Source organism: Orbicella faveolata, unplaced genomic scaffold, assembly GCF_042242905.1.
Source record: "Orbicella faveolata isolate gen_17 unplaced genomic scaffold, um_ofav_v1 contig_1, whole genome shotgun sequence".
NCBI classification, from domain to species: Eukaryota; Metazoa; Cnidaria; class Anthozoa; order Scleractinia; family Merulinidae; genus Orbicella; species Orbicella faveolata.
In genome coordinates, this window is record NW_028301536.1 from 8,210,001 (window position 1) to 8,232,500 (window position 22,500).

At 39.4% G+C, this 22,500-nt stretch overlaps 2 protein-coding genes and 1 long non-coding RNA gene across 3 annotated transcripts; 2 read left to right on the forward strand and 1 right to left on the reverse strand.

Moving 5' to 3' along the window:
* The first annotated feature begins 1,446 nt into the window (after positions 1–1,446).
* Positions 1,447–6,111, forward strand: LOC110045881 (platelet-derived growth factor receptor alpha-like). Its single transcript, XM_089276572.1, has 8 exons — positions 1,447–1,583; positions 2,386–2,597; positions 3,025–3,209; positions 3,501–3,599; positions 4,045–4,245; positions 4,910–5,350; positions 5,567–5,778; positions 6,036–6,111. Exons 1-8 carry the CDS (start codon positions 1,447–1,449, stop codon positions 6,109–6,111), a joined length of 1,563 nt encoding a protein of 520 aa, XP_089132698.1.
* Positions 6,112–6,208: 97 nt separating this feature from the next.
* On the forward strand, positions 6,209–7,738 carry LOC149117920 (tyrosine kinase receptor Cad96Ca-like). Its single transcript, XM_089287747.1, has 2 exons — positions 6,209–6,436; positions 6,755–7,738. Exons 1-2 carry the CDS (start codon positions 6,375–6,377, stop codon positions 6,933–6,935), a joined length of 243 nt encoding a protein of 80 aa, XP_089143873.1. The 5' UTR covers positions 6,209–6,374; the 3' UTR covers positions 6,936–7,738.
* Positions 7,739–14,768: 7,030 nt separating this feature from the next.
* Positions 14,769–20,289, reverse strand: LOC149117921 (uncharacterized). The gene is made up of 2 exons (XR_016206644.1): positions 20,152–20,289; positions 14,769–15,459 (listed from the first exon to the last, which is right to left on the reverse strand). It is a non-coding gene; the product is annotated as an uncharacterized LOC149117921 (long non-coding RNA).
* Positions 20,290–22,500: the final 2,211 nt, after the last annotated feature.

Genomic DNA, 22,500 nt, shown 5'->3' on the forward strand with positions numbered 1-22,500 from the left:
CAGGGAGCCACACATGCGATGCATGTTTTCGTGCAGCGTGCAGCATGCGTTAAACACATGAATAAGTAAATTGTAATGTTAATTTTTTCGAATGCGAACGAGTCAAGCAAAATAAAAATTATTTTTGGAGGGGTAATTCTCAACTAAACCTCGTAGTGTAGTGGTGTAGAAGAGAGACTGGTAAGTGAGAGGTGTGCGAAAGGTAGGTGGTTCGAGACCTGATGGGGTACAAGAAAAAAAGGAAAAAAATCCGTAAGGAGCCTGGGTATGGAGAAGAAAAAGAGAGAAGAATGGAGCTAGGGGAAGAAGAGAATCGGCGAAAAGACAACGCGCGATAGCGCGCCGCAGCGCGCAATCAAATCCTCTTTTATTCACACAGTAAGTAGTAATTATCAATGCATGTATTCAATACCTTAGGGAGTTGCTATTGTCTTCAAAAACAATAGAGCGCATACATAATTAATAATTCTACATGCATAATAAATGTATGGGGTTATACGGAAATCTTTCCGCGAAACCTTCAAATGGATTAAGCTTCTGGTTGTTGAATTGCAGAAGGATGGTCTACAGATTCCTGTAAACATTTCTTTGGGCAAATGATTGTGAGCGACGCGAGAGCTTTTCAAAGTACGTTAAAAATGCAAATATTTGAACATCCGTCGTCAAATTTCAATTAACGTGTTAGACGTATATTTTAGCATGCGCCGCATGACTTGACCTATATTAAGCTGAAATAGACACGGAACTGACAATTTCGAAATGTTGTAACCTTATTTGTTGTAAAAGGCAGGGGCAAAGATTTCCGTATAACCCCATACATTTATTATGCATGCAGAATTATTAATTATGTATGCGCTCTATTGTTTTTGAAGACAATAGCAACTCCCTAAGGTATTGAATACATGCATTGATAATTACTACTTACTGTGTGAATAAAAGAGGATTTGATTGCGCGCTGCGGCGCGCTATCGCGCGTTGTCTTTTCGCCGATTCTCTTCTTCCCCTAGCTCCATTCTTCTCTCTTTTTCTTCTCCATACCCAGGCTCCTTACGGATTTTTTTCCTTTTTTTCTTGTACCCCATCAGGTCTCGAACCACCTACCTTTCGCACACCTCTCACTTACCAGTCTCTCTTCTACACCACTACACTACGAGGTTTAGTTGAGAATTACCCCTCCAAAAATAATTTTTATTTTGCTTGACTCGTTCGCATTCGAAAAAATTAACATTACAATTTACTTATTCATGTGTTTAACGCATGCTGCACGCTGCACGAAAACATGCATCGCATGTGTGGCTCCCTGGTGAATAAAAGGGGCGGGGGGTGATTTCTTTCTTCGGCTCCCAATCGCTTCTCACAGTCAACCACAGCCTAAACATCGTAGACCCAGACACAGGTGCGCACACCCAGCGCATTGAAAATACATGGTGGGGAGTCAAACGAAGTATGCCTCGTACAGGAACATCCAAAGATCTCTTCGAAAGCTATCTACAGGAATGGTTGTGGCGTCAGCACTATGGAGATTATCCTTTTGGGAACATTATCAAGCATATCGCCGACTTATACGAAGTGCGCAAAGATGAGTAAATTGTTCCTCGTACCACTGTATGCACTGTTCGTGATCTGATCGCCACTTCATGGAGGAAAGAAACAAAATACACAGCTTCATCGCATGGGTCTGAATTTGAGGAAGGAAATCAAGGGGAAAAAAACGCGGAGAGACGCGACAGGTAAGCTAGAATTTTATTTCACTTTGTTTACTTTTACAAAATTAGTATAATAGTCGCTAACCCGCGCAACAGATTATAGCTAACCGCAAGCAGCCGGTTTTGCTTGGGCCTAAAACAGTATTTTTAAGCTTTAAACTAGCGAACAGGTCTAAATCGTTAATATTTTATGCAGTTTTTAGCCTGCGCTCAGTTTAAAAATACGGTAAATGCGCCCAAAATTATGATATTCCAAGAAATCGTTCCGTTTTTGCGTATTTTAGATAGAAATTTCGAAAAAAAAAATCTAAAAGTCTTAAGTCTAAAAGTATGCGACACTTAGAAAAAAATGGTAAAATTTAGAGTTATTCAAATCAGATAAGTCTCAAAGGAGCGCTATTGTTTTCGCTATTGTTTAGTTAAACAAAGAACTGTATGCATAATAAATATATGGGGTTATACGGAAATCTTGCCCTAAGCGTGTCAACTTGCAGCTCCCTGTAGGAAAACCAGGCGAACGTAGCTACCAAACAGGACCAGGAGATTAACTTGAAGGCCGCCATCGACGGACTGCCGCCATTACCATACGCCATACTACTACTAGCATACTACTTGATAACAACATACTACTTGATAACATCTTTTTTTGTGCTCAAACTATTTTCCCATCGTTCCACAGATCAGCTCGTTTAGCTCGCGAAATTATCCTGCCGGACAAGTGGGAACTTGTTCCCGAGAAAATAAAATACGAGGAGGAGTTGGGTCGAGGAGCGTTTGGTGTGGTTTACAAAGCAACCCTAAAGAGACGAGTTGGAATAGAAGTATTTGACACTGAAGAAACACTGAAGCCCGAGGAGCCATGCCAGGTGGTCGCAGTCAAAGAACTGCAAGGTGATTGCAGTCATCATGCAAAATCATGTATAAAAGGGTAAATCATTACACAACTTGGGTAGGTTCAGTCTCTTTCAAATACACCTGAAAGAGATTTAAATTCTCGGTGACATGTAAATACTTAACCCTTTTCAAATCGATCGTGCTTGGTCTTTTGCAATTATATCGCAAACTGTATCTCCCCAGTCTAAAGCTTAAGGTGACATTACGAACGATACAACAATTAAAACTAATCATCTGTCGCCTGTGTTTTTTTTTTTTTCTTCTCTTCATGTCCCATTATAACTAAATTGGACAGCAGGTAGTCCTGTGCATGACACGTAATTGAATTTCCTGTAGGAACTAATGTACTCAGACCGTGACTGAAGCAAGGCCGATTGATTATATTCGTAGCAAACAGGAATTTAACTACATCATTTGTGTTCAGATGATCCGAGCAAAGAACAAAAAGAACAGTTCTTGGGGGAGATAGAGCAGATGAAGCTGTTGGGCTCACACCATAATATTGTATCCCTGGTTGGTTGTTGCACTTTGCAGGAGCACAAGTTCCCGGTGATAGAGTACGTTCCGTTTGGTGATCTGTTGCAGTGGTTACAACGCAGGAGGCCATCGGTAAGACGTTTCCCAAAGGAATATTTAATCAATTTTCTGTTGCCTCAAGTGTTTGGTAGTAATGGATTTAACGGTAGGGCAGTGGTGTAGTCCTTCACGAGACAGTTCGTGCTAATTATATGGGGCTGTTGCAAATCTATCATAGCGCACAGTTTAACCTGCAGCTATGGGATTTTCAAAAAAATTTCCAGTCGATAATGTTCAGCCCTCATCTTGAAACTTAGTTACTTCCACGTTTAGAGCAATCGTGCTAGGTATTTCAGTGACCTCATCGTGTTCATTGTACTCTAGATCAATCGAAACCAAGGCACTGATGGTAACGAGGAGAAGAAATATTATGAAGAGAAGGAAATATTCAATGCTCAAAAAGAATTGAGCGAATGTAACCAAGTAGGTGCCTTACATTAAACCCTATTCTAATCAGATATGTTTGGGAGTTCAAGAACGTGAATGGAGTGATCGGAGTTAACTATGGTGTGATGTGGCCTTTGACTTTCACCGGTATGTAACTTGAGGGATGGGGAATGTTGTATAGTGTATCTAGTGTATCTGTAATCAAATATTTAAGGCTTAAAAGAAAATAACCTTTCAATTGATATCTCACATAGCTGACTGCCAGTGTGAATTGATCGGTGAGCAGGGGGTTATTGGGAGAATTGGTGATGGGTTGCAGGCAGGCAGGCAGGCAGGCAGGCAGGCAGGCAGGAAGTCTATTCCGATGTAACTTTTCAGCTCTGACCTATCGACGAGATGTAAGGTTTTAAAATGTCTCCCACCTTTCGGGTATCACTCCTCCTATTTTTTTTAAGAAGAGAGAGATTTTGCAAAAAATAAGGGTATTAAGATACCCGTATTACATGGTGGGTCAATATTTTTTTTTTTTGCCATTCAGGAAAAAGAAGATGATACTCAGGATGGGATCGATCAAGATCAACCACTGCAAGAGAAAACTTTGCTGATGATGGAATCGACTTCGTCACGAGATAACAGAGATATCATCCTTGATGTAACCCTATTCTCTGAGAATCCTGCTGAAGTAAGTAACTGAAAAGCGAAAGTGTTTGCCTTTTCATTGTTTATTTCCATGGCAGTTTTAGCTCTTAAAACTACATTTGCGAAGATTATAAGAAAGACTTACAAGATAAATTCATTGGTCAATGCGTATACTATTTAGATTGGTATCTACAAACGTACATGTGTATGGTAATGAAACTTTTACAGATCATTTAAAAATGATGTGTTAAGTATCCACGGATGTTTATTTCATTGGTGGTCGCGTGCCAAACTTGAATATGATGAGATCAGTCAGGTCAACATAGCCAAACTGGCAGTAAAAATCGAAAATATTACATATGTATTCTAAAGAGTAGTATTTAGTATTAAAAATGCTAAAGCTGGAGCGGTAGTGGAAGAAATGTAAAAAACAAACATTGAAACCAAAATCAAAACTCAGAAGAAAAAAAAACAGTTGTACAGCTGCGCAACCTCGACATATTACTACAGATGTTTTCCAATCAATATAAGAAAAACTCACCGAGTTTAGTTTTTTTTCTTACGCTACATTATGTTTGAAACAAGTACCACAATTTCTATCCTGCCCTCCCTACTCAAAGTATTAATGACGAAATAATTTACACACGCTTAATTTACTATCATTACTTCTTAGGTTATGTTCTTTTTTTCTTGCCTTCTTTATTTAGGAAAACAGCGATGATGTACTGGCTCAGGAAAACTTCGAACTGATGCCGATACCATCGACATCACAGGAAAACAGCAACGCTGGCGCCATATTGGTATCGACTGGAAATATTGATGATGTTGACGACGACGAAGACGACTTTCTGTATCAGGAAAACATCGAACTGATGCCGATGGCACCGACATCAAAGGAAAACAGCAATGCTGCCGCCATATTGATATCAAGTGAAAGTATTGATGATGACGACATCAAAGAGGACGGTTTCCCGGATCAGGAAGGAATGGAACTGCTGCCGATGCCATCGACATCACAGGGAAACAGCAACGCTCTCACCATATTGAAATCATCTGAAAATGATGATGATGACGATGACGAAGAAGATGCAGACAGCTTAACTACTCAAAAGCTGTTTTCGTTTGCTCGGCAAATAGCAAAGGGAATGGTAGGTATTAGTATAGCTGTTTCGAAATGAGATAAAATGTAAAGATACTTTGTAGTAGTGACTCTCGACCTCCACAAAAAAAAAATTTCTAAACAAATCATCTAAGTGACCGGGATGGGTCTTGCGTGCCTCGTTTATTGGTCTTAGCGAAAAGAAAAAAGTATCATAATCTTTATTTATATAATTTGCTTTCTTAATTCTTTCATGATTTTTTAGAATCATCTTGCAGAGAAAGGCTTCATTCATCGTGACCTTGCAGCTCGTAATATTCTGGTTGGCAGTGATAACCGAGTCAAAGTGTCAGACTTTGGGTTGATGAGACAGATCTACGAAGACGTGTACAGTGGAGAGAATACGAAGAAGCTTCCTGTGAAATGGATGACCCCAGAATCAATTAATGACAGCATTTACACCATCAAGAGTGATGTGTAAGTCAGTCTTTCTGTGTGACGGAAAAGCCTTTTAACCCTCAGACGCAGACATGGAGAAGTGCCCTTTCGAGAATTTAGCATGTATCATCGAGTTGTGATACGCGGGAAGTTTGGAGAGCACGAAAAACGCGTAGAAGTTGCTTGTGGGGCAGCTTGTCATTATACTACAGAGACTAAAAAAAGAAAGCCTTAAAATCTTAGTTGTGTTGAGTCCATGTAATTACACTGAAACAGCTTTTTATATCTTCACGTAGCTGGTCCTTTGGCATAATTCTTTGGGAAATGGCCCCCATGGGTAAGTTAAACAAAAATTTTTATCTTTCTTATTGATCCTAAATTCTTTCTCCTTTATTTCCTAACCTGCGAACAGGCTCCCGGTGAGCCCGAACGAAGTTTTTTTCCGTCCTCACCAGGAGCCTGTTCGCAGGCTGTTATTTCCGAAATTAGCCATTACTTTCTTATGAGACAAAAAATGTGTGCTTTATGCTTTCTCGGTTTCTTAACTTTTTTTTTTTGGATGCATTTCAGGAGGTGTCCCTTATCCCACGTTAACCAATCGAGAGCTGTGTGGACTTTTGAAGACTGGTTATCGCATGGAAAGGCCTAATATGTGTTCTTCCACTCGTGTTTCAATAACTCGATGGAAACACGCACGGTACATGTTTCCTATTAACGTATGGATCGGAAGTGAGGTCTAGAGAGGTTAATAGAGGATGCAGAGCTAACCAATGACATAGTTTATCATAAGATTTACTGATGATACATTGCTGGGCGCGATCCAGGATGCAATATGTCTCACGATTATTGAAAAATTTCCTCTTTTTTTGCGCATCTTGCCCCTCCATGCTCCTGTACAATGTCGAGAAGCTGATTTAGCGTTGCAATGTATTTCAAGTTGGGTTTGACAAATATTGTAGATTGATCAGTCTTGTTCCGCAATGCAGCTACTTAACTTTTTGTCATCTTCTTATAGATATGAACTGATGTCTGAGTGCTGGAATGAAGATCCATCCTCTCGTCCCAGTTTCTGGGAGTTGATTGACCGACTGGAGGTGATGATGACGAGGAATGTACCATATTGTGACTTGGACAGGCATGATGAGTCACGCCCCTACTACAACCTGCCCGTTAACGCTCAGCGGATAAGAAAGTGACAGAAGGGTCTACAGGATGATGCACTTAGGACGAGAACTTTAAAAGGCCATACTTAACCTTTTATAGGATAAAAACTAGCGACAAGTCAAAAATTGGTTAGAATTTTTGCATATATGTCATTGAGTAAAATCAAGATACAATAATTTTAAAAGGGATAAAATATAAGTGATAATCTAACATACAAAAGGCTAGATAAGACAATAGGACTATGTAAAAAACTTCAAATGATATAATTAATATAAGATATATTATAATCTGCGCTACAAACATAACTTTGTACCGATGGTGTGAGACTGCTTGTTCAAAGTTGGCTTTAGGTCCTTTATAAAAAGCATGTCATAAATGAACCAGTGAAATTTAACTTGAAAAAGGAAAAAAAATGCCTATATATATAAACCAGACTTCAATCATAAACAGAACTAGTTGAGACAAGTCGAGCGTCGTGCAGATAATAATTTTCATTCAAAAGCTACATCCAAAAAAATTAAACCTTGTTCTCATCTTCAAACGACTCATACCGTTCAATGTTATTTAAGAGCAAATTCCCACAAAAATCAAACAAAATCAAATTTCTTCGGCAAGGCTAGAAAATTCAAATTCACTCGTCTTTTGCATGTAGCTAGCAACTAGCAAGAGTGCAAACAGGCTGTAGTTTTTTCGGGCGTCGATAAAACCTGGACCATGGAGCATTCCGGAACATCCCGGAACATTCCGGAACATCCCGGAACATCGAATAATTATCATAATTACGCGAAAAATATGTAAAATAAAATTTTAAAAATTTACATCAAACAAAAATAAACTGGTATCAGCTCGGAAAATAGAAACAAAACAAAAACATAAAAAAGGAAAAAAGAAAGAAAAATGAAAGTTACTGCAATGAGTGAAGGCTAGCAACTAAGAAGAGTAATCCATTTCTTCCAGTCGCTCACCGTCAGTTTAATCACGTGACTGTCCTTTCTTCCCAGATTTCATTCTTCACAGAAAACTAAGGTGGTGGCGTTTGAACTCCTTAATCAGACCTACAAGTATGGGTACACTAGTGTGATTTCTTTATTCAATTCATTACGTCAATACAAAGATATGCGTATACACGGTTTCTCATGAAGAAATAGTTTCTCCATAAGATATCGAGTTTCTTGTCTAAACTAGTTCGGACTGCTCGACCTCTGATGACAGTGTAAACAAATACAAACACAAAATTTAAAAACATTTGGCGACGCGCGCGCTGTCTTGCGGGGTCGCTGGTCAAAACTTTATTGTCTCTAGAAATATTTGTTACAAGTGTTGACGATCTGAAATTGAATTCTAAGTGTCGCCAACAGTTCAAATGCATCTCCTGGAAAATGTTTGTTCAGTACAAGTTCATACTTAGTTAATTACAAATACTTTTACGGCAGGCTATAATCTATTCATCGCTAGTTCAACTTCACGTGCAGATCGTTATCTGATATTCGATCAAACTTAGTTCTCTATCGAGCCATTCCATTCCGTTCCAAAGTAAACCAGACATGCGAAAACCGCGCGTGAACGCGCTGCTCTATAAATCTTTGATTACCACTAGTTTATTAATAACAACTTGCTTGTTACTCGGGCCCCCGGAAAGGCCGAGTCTGCACTTAGTGGGTCATAGTGCCAGGCGTTCCTAGCGGAGCGGGGCGAGAATTGGGTATGATAAATAGCAACATGAAGTTGGAATAGGGACAAAACTATGAATACTGACTTAACAAGCAACTGTATGATACTCAGACAAACACCTCAGATGTTGAAGAAATCAGGGATAAAAAAAGGAGACGCAATGAATTACCTGACATTCATCGTCAGAATCGTCCATGTTTGTGTTGAAAAACAGAGTGCTGAAAAGCGACGTGACGCAATTGGCGAGAAAGAAAAGGACCCTGCACTCATTGTGGTCAGTTGAATGAATACCCAACGCTCCCTACACCCCTGCTACCGACGCCCCTATCCCCAATAATATCTTTTCATATTTCAAGCTAATACCAGTTTATTTTTGTTTATTTTAGCTTTAAAAATTTAATTTTACATATTTTGTCGCAAAATTATGATAATTATTCGATGTTCCGGGATGTTCCGGAATGTTCCATGTTCCTGGTTTTATCGACGGCCAGCTTTTTCCTTGAAATAGCTTTGTCTTTCCGAGATAAACGACATTTTCGATTTAACTTTCAGACTCAATTTCATGTAATTCGGCGAGACCAAACTGGGCTGAAAATCGGCTGAAAAGCGACCATTTTCATTCGATTCGCATTTCGCAACCATTGAGCGTAGAAAAGTTGTGATACAAACAGCTTTTTTCAGAACTATTCCTTGTCTAAAAAAGGACAATTTCAAGGATATCGGATTAATCTAATCATTTGACGGTAAACAAAACCAGAGTGTTCTCCAAAATTGAGTTAGTCAGTCGGTGAACAGAATTGTCATTTTGACCATGTGCCACGTCTCGGAATTCCACAAGATTTTAGATTCTTACTATACTAGGATAGTTCTTTCAATATATGTAAAGTTTACTTTGGGCAAATGATTAGGCACTCGTCAAAAAAGTATTCAAAATCGTTCACAAAAGACACAAAATCACGCCAGCAGCAACCGAGTGCGTCACCAAAAGTATCATCAGCATATCGGCATTTAATACTTCAGTTGGAAACGTCAGCATTACCAAGCAGTATAAATGACATACACATAAAAATAACATGTTCACCTACTTCGGTTTGTAGTATCCTGAATCTTGCAAACTGATTCTTTCGCTACATTTCTTGTCAGTACTCATATCCGACTTTGAAGAAAAACAATTACTGTCTCAAGTCCCATGTATGTATTATTGGATGTATCATTCTATCTGTGTTATTTGTGTCGTTTGATTAAGCCAGTAGTAACTGCTAAAGCGTTATTCCACGTGTGACTTTCGGGTTTCCATTTTGAAAACGTTTGAAAGGCCTCCATTTTGACTGAAGATGATTATCCGAGACCAGTGCGTTACAACATATTTTGCACGGGGGTGAGGGTCGGGATTTCAGAGCTTTAAACAGAGTTACTTTTCTTTGTTTGAATTTTAAGCCACAAAGACCTTGTTAGTTTGTAGCATTTTATCGCTTTACCTAAGAAAGGAGGCCCTGAATTAGAACTAACATCGAGATATTGGAAAAATTCTAACGATTTTTCTTTCGGAAATAATCCCCACTCTACCCCTACCCTGTGTGCAAAGACTTTTGTTAGACAATATGCAAAAAAGAGACGCGGAGCGATCGAAGATGGCGGCTTATTTGTTATTGCTAATTACTGAGGATTTCTGCCTGAAAGCAGGTTGAATGATTGTACCGAACAACAAAACGGAAAACGTAGGAACATTTACACAGGAACTTGATAATATTGAGCGATTTGGGGGATTCAAATTTACCAGACGAATGCGTACAGGTTATGCAAAGCTAATGGAACACCGTTAAAATGGCAGGATGGGAAGGTTGTTTGATAGTCAAGACATGATAACCCAGCTAAGGTAAACATATTTATATTGTTTGATGCTTAAGTCGTGCTGACATTCCTGTGATATTTCGAATTGAAGTGATTTAATGACAAAAGCAATGGTAGCACTTTTGGTCACGCATTCGACTGTTGGCGTTATTTTAATTTTTTTGTGTTTGATTTGAATAATTTTTTGACGAGTGCCTAATCATTTGCCCTAAGTAAACTTTACATATATTGAAAGACCTATCCTAATAGAGTTAGAATCTAAAATCTTGTGGAATTCCGAGACATGACACATGGTCAAAATGACAATTCTTTCACCGACTGACGAACTCATCGTTGGAGAACACTTTGGTTTTGTTTACCGCCAAATTGTTGGATTAATCCAATATTCTTAAAACTGGGTTTTTTTGGACAAGGAGTAGTTCTGCATTAAGTTGGTTGTATTACAACTGTTTTGCGCTCAATAGTTGCGAAATGTGAATCGAATGAAAATGGTCGATTTTCAGCCCAGTTAGCACTCGTTAGATTGATGTCTGAACGTGAAATCGATAATGTCCATTTTCTCGGAAATACCAAGATATTTGAAGAAAAAAACTACATAGCGTTTTTACTTTTACTAAGGCCTACTTATATGCAACAGTAGGGAAAATTCGATTTTTCAAGCCTTACCGAACTATTTTTGATTTTTGTGTACATTTGCTCTTCAAGAAAGTTAATACACCTGAAGACATAGACATAGCAATTTGTCTTGGACAATTCTGTTTTAAGGGGAAAGGCGCAATGACGTTAACCCTATATGAAGCGTCAACCCGTGAGACAAGGCCAGACCACGACATCGAGAACTGTGGGCTGCTCTGGGAGGTCTCTCATATAAAAAATGTCGGAGATGCTCGTCGAAAAAGTTGAATTCAATGCCTAAAGGAAACTTATGTGGGCGTGGCTCGAGCTTCATTTGACCCCTAAAGGATACCACTAAAAACGGAATACAGCATACAGTCACACCTGTATTAGGCGGACACCCTCGCGGGACCCATGCTAGTGTCTGCTTAATACTGCAGGGTGTCCGTTGAAAACAGGTTCCCTCAGGATTCGTCTTAAAAGGGTCATTTCCTTCTCCCTCACTACGTTCGTACGAAGGAAAAATATTTTTCTTCTCCAGAACGCTGACGCATACAAAGAGACACAAACTATAAGGCAGGCAGAGTGAGAACACTTGCCCGACGATGCTTTAATGCCATTACACGCTATACAAGCCAAAGTATTTGGTTACAAGAAGAAAGCTATAACTGTATAAAGTAGGAAAAAAGAAAAAAATAATTTACATTTCTCCTAGGTCAAAGGTAGGGAACAACTTGGTCAATTGTAACCTACTGTCTAAGGAATTTTTGATGTACATATTCTTAGCTGTTTCTGATTTCCAGCGACCGTGGAGCATGAGTGACCTGTCAGAAGAACCTGCGCTAGATTGTCAGCTATAAAAGTTGCGCCGCCGAATCTAAGGCTATGAGCGCTAAAACTGGCCGAAAATTTACTCCTGCAGCCAAAAGAGATTCCTTAACTAATTCTCTCCACCTAGTATAGCTGAGCCTCCTAAGGCCTAAAGTATACGAATTGTCCTTCCTATGAGGCTGAAGTGTTCTGAAAATGTAAGGTGATGAGTCGAGATTAATGCTAGCTGCGGAAAGATATCGAGACAATAATGAGTGAGGACATGTAACAACGCCACTCTTAGCAATAAAAACTTTATTACCTTGCCTAAATTGATCAGTTTACTGCTCTTAACGTTAATTTCTAGGTGATCGTCGTGAACTAGAATATCCAAACCTTGCACATTCATTAGCTCGTTGATCCTAAAGAAACTATAACATCCTAAGACAAACATTAAAGCTGTACATAAATCGCTAAGATTGCTGCCGTCGTGGGCAAACTGAGCACAAATACGACGTATCATGTCGGGGGTAATGGGCTCCTTTTTGTTGACCGGCCTGCTGAAAGCTCGTTTGCTAGCCTGTACCAGGTTGCGATTTAGCCCAGTGTCATGCAACCGGATTACCCTGTACACCATAAGGAATAAGATCATGGACCCATTTTAACGCACAGAAGGCAGACAAAACGACAGAATATGATCTTTTAGTTTCATGACGATAAGATAAGTATTCTGGGACGAGTAAGCTAACACAAGGCGGGACTAATTTCACGCCTCTGGACCTATAAGGTACACGCAGGGGCGGGGGAGAACACTGTGCGACGCCTGGCACTTTTTGTGTGTTTGGATCATCCAACAAAAAGTGACGTCACATCCGGTAAAAAAGCCGGCTGAGCGGCGAAATAAAATTTGACTGCGACATAATCGTTCTCCCTGTAAGTAAAACAGCAATATTTCGCGATCGGCGGGATATTTCTAACGTTTTATTTGGCCATGATAAACAAAATTTTGTCTTCTTCCTCGCCATATCGTTTGTTTGTGGAACAGAACAATTATTTGTTCAAAAAGACGCTGTTTTGAAGGCGTGTGTTTTTACGAAATGTCGTCGTTTCTTCGTAACTGAATTCCACAGGAGTCATCGTTTACGTGGAAATAATGAATTCTAGGTAAGTTGCACTCAATTCAAATATCCTATTCTCTTAGGTAGGTATTACACTGAGAGAAAAGCGCCAGGTCAGTTTTCTAGCCGTGGGAGAACCTATTTAACAGAAGCCCATTTTTTGAAATTTACCATTAACAAACACAGAGCTGTTAATCGTATCACACTGTAAAGATCCACACACATAACGGGGCGGAACTTTCTTGCCAATCGACACTAACTCAAATTCTTGTTCTTGCTTGTGACTCAAACTGGCATTATAAATTCTGTTACGATTTGTTAAGAACCTTAAACGAGATATCTTAATGTTTCCCTTGGTAATCCCTTAATAATGGCAAACGCTTCCTTTAACATGTACTTTAGCAGGCCGTGAACCCCTTAAATATAAACAAGAGGATATTTTTATGGGCGATTCAGTAATCGGGGCATGTCGTGTTTTTTTTTTTCAGTTATAGTGTAATTTATTTTTCTGTTTCAACAGTGTTAGATGTCAGTGACACTATAAAGTTTCAATACACCCCCCCCCCCCGCCCGATCCTGTGAGGTCAAGCATGCACCTTTAATTGCTTCGATTCCTTTCAATTGCCTTGTTTACAGAGCAAGTTCCCTATCTTTTAATCCCTAACTATCAAATGTCTTTGCAACTTATTTTGAAAGGTTACTTAGACATTTTGCCCTATTTTCAGTTTGCTTTCTCTATATAAGCTTACATCAAGACATTTCAGTTCCAGAGAATGAGAGAACCCTAGCAATTCTGACAATTCTCTCTCATAGAGTTCAATTATTTTAATTCATTACACTTTCAATGTGCGATCTTAACAAACTGTTTGCAAACAGTAATGAAATATCATGCCCCAACACCCAGCCATAAAAGGAAGTCTGGGAACAGGTAATTGCAACAATGACACTACCAGGCTGGTGAATGTTACAAGCTATTATGAACTCATGTCTGACAATGATGAGTGACCATGAAACATGGTGCGGTGAAACTGAACAACCAGACTGCAACTGACATTGCTAGTGTTAGTGTTGTGAAAGTGATTGCTAGCTAGTAGTGTCTGTGAACTTGGACCAGACCAGAAAAGAAAAGGTTCCATACTAGAAGTTGACTGAGAGTAACAAGTTTGTTCTCAAAAACTGAAGAAGCTGCCTTATCAGACAGTCTTAAAGCCAGCTTCATCGCAACTTGTCAAGAGTTCCTGGATTGTGTATGTGGGAGGACTCCTTGTAAGGATATATATCAGGAAGCTCTGCTCAAAAGTTTTCAGGCTTCAGATATAACTATTAAAGGGTAAGGAATTTCTGACAAGTTGAATTCAGGTGTATAATGAAAGGGTACCGAAATCTTTCTTTTAGGGACTTCCTTCTTCTAGCTCTAAAATGTTGTTGATAATCTCTCATTTACTCTCATAAGCCAGAATGAGGGGATTCTGATATATTGTTCAAAAAGATATTTTAAAACTACTTTCTAAGGGTTTAGAAAAGGGATACAGTATTAAGGGGTTGGACCTTGAGGTGCAGCTTCCCCATTTAAAACTATGTAAAATACCTCCCCCCCCCCCCCCCCCCCACCTCTCCTTGTGTAAAAAGGATGTTCAAATTGTTTTCTGGAAAAAAGCAAAAAACAAAACAGTGCCAATTTAAGGGATTGTGTGATTATCAATGTAAGTTCCCATTTGTATTTTGAATTAAAATGGGCCTAACGTTATCCACAACAGTATAAAATAACCATACTTTGCAGCTTCAGAGAGAGACTCAAACTGATAATGAAAACAACTTTTATTTTTGCCCCTTCCTTTGTACCTTGTGATATTTTTAGGGAAATTCTCAAAACGTCTCTGCCCAAAGAAAATAAAGAATATAAATGAAAATCACTTTTTTTTATCTTGAAAATGATCTCTGAGACAAAAACGTCCTTTTTATGGCTAGTTATTATCTTACAATGTGTTGAGAAGAAACTGCTTATAGGAAAATATAAATGTTCAACAAAAAAAATGAACAGAGAAAACAACAACAAACTTTTGCAGAGGAGCTCCTATATTCTTCAACTTACATGTAGGGTAATAGAATCTGTTTTTACACTTTCACACCAAAGAAAACACCACAGAAATGAGTATTGTTATTGTGTCCGAGCTGCATATTTTTTGAATGGAAACATTTCCCATAAAATTTCTACATTATATTCTTGCCAGTACATGTACGACAACATACCAAATATATTTTGGAGAGAGGAGTACTTATAAAATTAATACAAACTGGTGTAGTTTAATTTTCCATTTAATTTTTGTAAACCTCTTACAGAATGCAACTTTTGGTTAGGTTGCACTTCACTGTCAAGGAAGAAATCACACCAAGGTGGCTTTGCATCTTTATTATGATTTCCATTATCAGTAAAAAAAAAATCACACTTGGACAGGTCTCTTGATCATGAGGGTATTTGCTCATTTACCACCTATAAAAAAACAAGATATAATGTATCATTTTTACCTGTGCTGCAAATTTTTCAATTGAAATCAGTTTGTTTCCACTTTTAGAGTGGTTTTTAAAAAGGATCACAAGCACACCACCCACCCCTCAGTCCCTATTCCTACCCTACAACAGTACAGCCAGGATCCCATATCAACCCCCCAACATAACTTACCATAATACTCCTCTACTACGATACAATCTTTGTACAGACAGACCTAGATTCAAACATCAGATCTCTGACTTTTTGGTCCACTTCATCTCCACTAAGCCATGAAAGCAACCATTGCAAATGTCCTTATATTTGTTGGTCTAATTTATTGTTGCTCTCAGATTCCCCCTTCCCCTTTGATGAAATTAAATTGGTTTAAAAAAATAAACTGGTTTAAACAAATTAAAGCAGAGGTAGAAATTGAGCCATAAAATTACTATAATTTTAGTAAGAGGATATTGAAATATAGCTATACTATTAATATCCTTATGTTCTATTGTAAAGACAGTGTAACTACTCAAATTGACCTTCATTGTCAGAGACAAAAACCTGAAAACATCTAAACACAGGTCAGTGAGCATATTGCCAGTTATGCTTTTGCCAACAACCATTCTGCCTCAAAAATATAGAAGATAATGACAATAATAACAGAACCAACATCTGTCAATTCAATAACCACACCAAATTCCCCTCCAAATTCCTTTCGACACCTTAGAGTAAAATTTTGCCAACAGCATAAATTCAACTCAATGCTTTAAAGTGCTTCTATCCTTAAATTTTCACTCCTTGAGTCAGAATTTTCAGGTGTATCACCTAGCATTCCACAAAAGATTAAAAATGTTGTTTACCTTTTGCAGATATCTGCATCAGTTCCAAAGATATGTAGGTTGAAAAATAGAAATATGCAAATGAGGTGACTGATGTTGTCATACACTTAACCCAATATTACATCAGGTTGGTAGGCTTATACTTAGAACTACAGGAAACACACCTATGGCTATAAAAATTATATACAGCCTGTATTTTCCCATGGCAACTTGCTCTTTTCCAGTCCCCTCTAACCTGATTTCACTAATTCAGTGATTTTCAGCTTGAAAAACGTTAAACGAGGCTACGACTTTGACCTTGCATGTTAATACATGTATGCTTCCTAGATTGTGTTGATGAGGCACCATTGGCAAATATCAAAATGGAAAGCCAAAGGTGGCCAGAAAAGCCTATAATCATCAGGAAAGGTTGAAACCCAATATGTTGCCATGGTAACAAAACTGTTATGCTCATATTATGGAGGACATCCGCAAATTTCATCATAATAGCACTTTAAAGCACTGTCCCTAGGGGCCCATGGTCCCTTGTATCTGGACAATAGTTCAAAACTTGCCTGGGATGGATGATCTAAATGGTAGGTGGGAGACTCCCAGAATATTGGGGTGAGTTGCAAGAATGATTGTATAATTATCTCTTTGCAGGAACTCATTAGACACTAACACTACTAACATGACTGAGTTTGGACAATATATATTTTGTTTTTTGGATACATGTATACTGTTACTGGTCATACAAGAGGTACCTTGCTACTGAGTTAAGTCTTAATGTATGTATTTTAAAGGAGAAGGTCACTCCAAAAAACATAAATTTTATGTCAACGCTAATGAAAACCTTGCACTAAGGTTAGCCACTCACAGAAGTTTCAGTGTCTGAAGTGCAGGTTTTCCTTATGAAGTTCGCCTCCAAAGAAGCACCCAGGCCAAGTTTTCATGACATCATTCTGTCTGACGGATTTTGCCCTGATAGCTTGCGACAAGCCTTTTGACTACCACTCTGGGTTATGGCTGCTCTTGAGACATATTATTTTGAGTTAAACAAGCTCTAAACTCCTTGTGACGGATGCCAAGTCAGTTGCAGGTTCTTCTCCTTCCCACCAATTTTGAGTTGGACAGAATGAAGTCACATAAACACAGCCTCAGGCTGCTAAGACAGTTGCAAAATGGTGGCCTCCGAAGTCGTTTCTTAATTTCGAGATGAATTTCTTAAGGACAGCAGGCACTTCAGAGGCTGAACCTTTGGTGAGTGGAAATGCTGAATATTCACTTGCTATAAGTGAAGGCAAAAAAAGTAAGCTTTTTGGAGTGACCTTCTCCTTTAAACTGAAAACATGAAAACTGAAAACATGTGAGCTTAATGCAACAAAATGTATATTAAACTTGGGCCAGTTCAGTATGATTTATTACAAGGTTTAAATCAGCCACAAAAAAATTGTTAGCAACTGATATTACTTTGTGAAGGCTTCTGGAAGGGTTTTACTTTTATAAAGCACCTGGCAGCAAGTACTATTTTGGTTTACTAAAGAAAGACTCTTGTTACTGCTTAAGGAAACTGTGTTTGGTACAGTAGGTGTCAAAATATTATGGCTTTGATGACATGATAATAGAGATATCAGCCTTGGTAATTTCAGGGATAGTGGATAACCAATCTCCAAATAATAGAGTTATGGGACTTCACTATCAAAGTGATGCCTAATGCCTATTATAAATTTTGTATATTACTCCTAAAATGTACGATCCAGAATTTTGTTTTGTGGGTAATAGCTCAAATTCATTTTCACCTCTGTGAGGTACAAATATTCTTAAAACAACCAACACTGACAATTTTAAATTACAGTGGAACTCTGTTAATCCGGCTGCTGGGCCACAAAAATCTGACCACATTAACAGTGTGGTTAAAGGGGTTCTTTAAATAAGAAAATGACCAACTGACTGAGCCTTTGTTCAAGCCAGAATCAAGTGGCCGTAATAACAAGGTGGCTATGTGAATGGGGTGGCCATAAGGCGGGGTTCCACTGTAGTGATGAACATATAAGATGATCCTCTCAAACACCGACCATAAAGATTTTGGAAAGTATAGTTTGTATACTCAGTTAGACAACACACAACTTGGGCCCAGAGCTGACTAGAGATATTCCATTTTATATCCACACCCCCTTCCCCCAGCCACACTCACTAAATAAGTCAATATTTACCACCTAACAGAAAAGATAAAAGTGCAGAAATAACTCTTTCATAGCCCCGTCTAAAGCTCATGTCAACAAAGGAAGAGGGAGTGTGGAAATAAAATAGAATGGCCCTACTAGGGACCATTTATATGGTCTTGGGTACCCAAGACAACCCTTCTCCTGAGTTACCCTGGCCAAACTAACTTTTCATTTATTTCTTTGAAAAATCAACCAGCTGTTTACATTTAGGATCATGAACCTGTCTTGCCTGCAAGACAACAGGGGTGGGTGAATTGTCTAGCCTTGGCTCATGTCACGCCTTGGCACCCTGACAGGCAGGGCAACTTTTCTTTATATAAACACTTTGGCTTGGCTAACCAGGACAACTCTTCGCATGGCGAGTGTCACATGATGCCTAGATTTAGAATTTAAAGCAGAAATATCAATTTACAAAGAAAAGAAAATTAACTCGGCAAAACCCACTGTGATTGAATGACTGAAGGAAACTCAAACAAAGAGGGATATTGCCCATTTGATTATCCAATAAGGTTTTTGAATAGTCATGCAGGGTCATATTCAGCCAAATGCATGGGGAAATAAATGGCAAACAATCACTTTAAGATCAAACCAAGCTAGAATTCTCAGCCCACCCACAATGGAGCAATCACAACTGACCTTCGTGAATTATTTGATGCATGCGTATGAGACAGCCATTTATCATTCTTTCTTTACAAGATGGAAGGTAGATGCCATTTAAACATTGATCAAATAATGAACAAAGATCCCGTTGCTACAGAGCTACATTGTATCTCCACCAGATTAACAGAAGATGAGGTGTTGTAAACAGATCTTTGGAAGAACTAAAAAAGCTGTGAAAACAATCACCAGCGGCCTGTGTTCCCACAGCATCTCTTGTTGAGTCAATTTGATATATAGAACATATCTTTAAAATCTCAAAATAGTTGAATTAACTAATTATGACTACCAAAATCTGCGATTCTCCCTACACTATTTATTACCAGAATAAAAATTTGATAACCTATTTACCACCATGGTAACTGACACAGTTGTCCTAAACATAATTTTTGACAGCCTTTTGTTTATGGTCTTATCACTAATGATGAAAAAGTAGCTTCTTCTAAACAACATTACCCAATTCAAGACTAGAGTATGAAACCCATATCCTATTTAAGGCCAAAATGGCCAAAACTGATACCCTATTTATGACCAAAACGACTGAAAAACCATACCTTTTGGGGCCACACATACCCCTATAGTGCAAATAAGGGAGTACCCCCCGCCCCGGGTCACAGTAGAAGTGGGTACCTGTCAAAAGCGGAGATAAAGTTAAGGGCTAAGGAGCTAACCCTATAAACAGGCCAACCCCCCTCTTTTGTAACTGCCCAAAGAAGTTGATCCCTAGGCCAGCATTGCAGTTCAGACAATACAGAGGAATATACAATTGACCACTGGATAAAATTTGAATTCTGTCCAGCATACATGTATATTTATGAACAGTTTCACAGTACCCGGGGGGGTACTCCCAGAAAATTTGGTGGGGGAGTGCTTCACCCCTTTGTTGATCTCTTCGGGGAAATCTGATATCTCCAAAGCTCGCCTCTAACTCTCAACATTACTTATTTCTTACAGAGAAAAACCGTATTCAACAAGAGATACGGAAATAGGATACTAACCTTGAGTATACGCTTCAGCATGTCTTTTCCACCACGCGCACGTGGATACAGAGCTTCAACTGTGTTCACTTTCAGAAAAAAACGGCTTCTGTTAAATATGTTCCCGTTGTGCACAGTACAAACTATGGCCAGCAATACTTCATCCAGGTTGTTGTTAACATTATAGGCTATTGCACTTAGTGTTATAACCGAATCACGAACAATAAGAACCAAAAGTCGGAACAACACCAGTTTTGAATATGTGTAAAATCCGCCATTCGATGACACAAGGCTCTCCGTTATTTTCCTTCAAAACAATACTAAACTGTTCTCTTTTGCCAACAGTTTTGCTTCAAAAGTCGAAGAAATGTGCCTTCACGATATTTCTATCCTCAGTATGGAAGGACACGGACCTGATGGTTTGCAAATAGAAGAAAATCTTCCCCAATCGAAACGCCATTTTTTCGCTTTGTGAAACGGGCTGCGCGGCACCGTTTAAACCGGATGTGACGTCACTTTTTGTTGGATGATCCAGTACAAAAATTTCAGGAGTCTTCTGCCCCGCCCCTGGGTACACGGAAAAATGCCTATACTGGGTAACATTTTTTTAACAGAAGAATTGGCTTTAGAAGCTGAAACTTGCTTCACCATTGTACGTCTTCTGTCTCTGCACGTCGGTCCCCAAGAGGAGGCTTCTATCAAATCCTGAGGAAAACAAAAGTACTAAGAAATAATGCGAGTTGGGGAAGGGGGCAGTAAACGAATCCCTAACCCAGCAACATACTCATTGCTACCCGGCTCAAGTTCGCTGCCATCCGGCTCGAACAAAACTGCCAACCGGCTACAGAAAAGTGTAAACTGCCAACCGGCCTCCAGTATGAGTGATCTGCCCACCGGCAACAAATTTGTGTATTCTGTCAACGGCTCAAGAAGCACTGGTCAAGGGATCCGAATTCTGTAATACTGGGTACAGAGTAGCCCTCGCCATAAGTCACCCTCGGCAAGGTCAGTTTGGAAGGCTACTATCAGCACTCCGAGAAAATAGAGGTTTCACAGCGAGGATTAAACCGTCCTAGGAGGCTGAACCTAAAAGCGAGTTCGTATTACGATCTTGGCGCAACGCTAACCGTCCCTCAAAAAATGAACAATCGACAACGAAGTCCCAAAACTTATGAACCAACAAAGGCCAGAAAGGCGCAGACGGCCAGTAAGGTACCACTAATGTCCCCTTGCCATTGTATCGAAACATGAAAATAAGGACTTTCGACAAGAGTACGACCGGTGGCACAACCAAGCAATCTTCGTGTCGCCGGTCTTGGAAAAACGCGTCAACTCCGGCCATCCCGGGATTCCAGAATCTAGAAAAATATTTTGGGACCTTGTTGTCGTGGGTGCAAAGCAGTCAACCGTAAATGGCCTCCAATGGTCGTCCAGTTGCCGAAAAACCCCGGGGGCAAGCTCCCAGACGTCATAATTCACAATCTTGCTGAGGTAATCTGCTTTTTCATCAAGTGATCGTGGAACCCACTCAATGTCTAAATAAATTCTAAACTTGAAACAAAACGAAAAAATATCGGAGGCTAACTTGTGCAGATTGAAATCCATGCTGCCAACTTGCACGATCCTAGCCGCCCCTTGGCTATCGGTAACCCATTTAACCCTGGAGTTGGGAAGGAACGAACTGAACGAACTGAACGAACTAAGAACAAACTGAACACCTACCAGCTCGCGGTAAGTGGAGCTCTCCTGGCGTTCTGCTTCTGTAAATATCCTGTGGGCGTGCACATCTTTCCCAGCAATATGGCCTACGCAAGCTACATTACTCACATCCGAGTTAATGAATATGAAAGGGAGTGCCAAATCTGATACAGTTTTGGGGTCAACAGAACGGGGATTACTCTTACAAAACTGAAGCTCTAACATGCAATATCTATCAAGAGCAAACACACTGTCCCAGTCTTGGGCAGCCGCTACGGACATCTGGCAATGCCTGGTCATAATCCGGCTGAGATTTCCTAGACCAGGACTCATAGAGATAATCTTACCCACAATGGAAGCCAGGCCTCTAACAGAAAGTCTAGGAGCTAGAAGGGTGTTGTCAATGTGAAGCAAAGCCTTCTCTATATTCTGGGTTCAGTAATGCTAATTTTTCCTTGAAGCCAGTTCCAAACGATACCAAGCTAAGTGATTAACTGCACGGGAACCCAAACAGACTTATCTTCGTTAGCTAGGAAGCCCGCCAAAGCCAGGTCTGATTTGATGATGCTAACGTAAATCTCACTAGATAACTTGGTCGTCAAGGTAATCAACACTGTGTATATCCTGAGATCGCCAGTGTTTAACTAAAGGTCTGAGTAGCCTGGTGAAGAT

What these genes read in the sequence shown, in the direction of transcription:
- LOC110045881 (XM_089276572.1), top strand. Translation starts at nt 1,447, where the DNA reads ATGCCTCGTACAGGAACATCCAAAGATCTCTTCGAAAGCTATCTACAG. An exon ending in CGCAGTCAAAGAACTGCAAG is followed by an intron (nt 2,598 to 3,024) that starts GTGATTGCAGTC and finishes ATTTGTGTTCAG; the next exon opens with ATGATCCGAGCAAAGAACAA. An exon ending in TACACCATCAAGAGTGATGT is followed by an intron (nt 5,779 to 6,035) that starts GTAAGTCAGTCT and finishes ATCTTCACGTAG; the next exon opens with CTGGTCCTTTGGCATAATTC.
- LOC149117920 (XM_089287747.1), top strand. Translation starts at nt 6,375, where the DNA reads ATGGAAAGGCCTAATATGTGTTCTTCCACTCGTGTTTCAATAACTCGA. An exon ending in ACTCGATGGAAACACGCACG is followed by an intron (nt 6,437 to 6,754) that starts GTACATGTTTCC and finishes ATCTTCTTATAG; the next exon opens with ATATGAACTGATGTCTGAGT.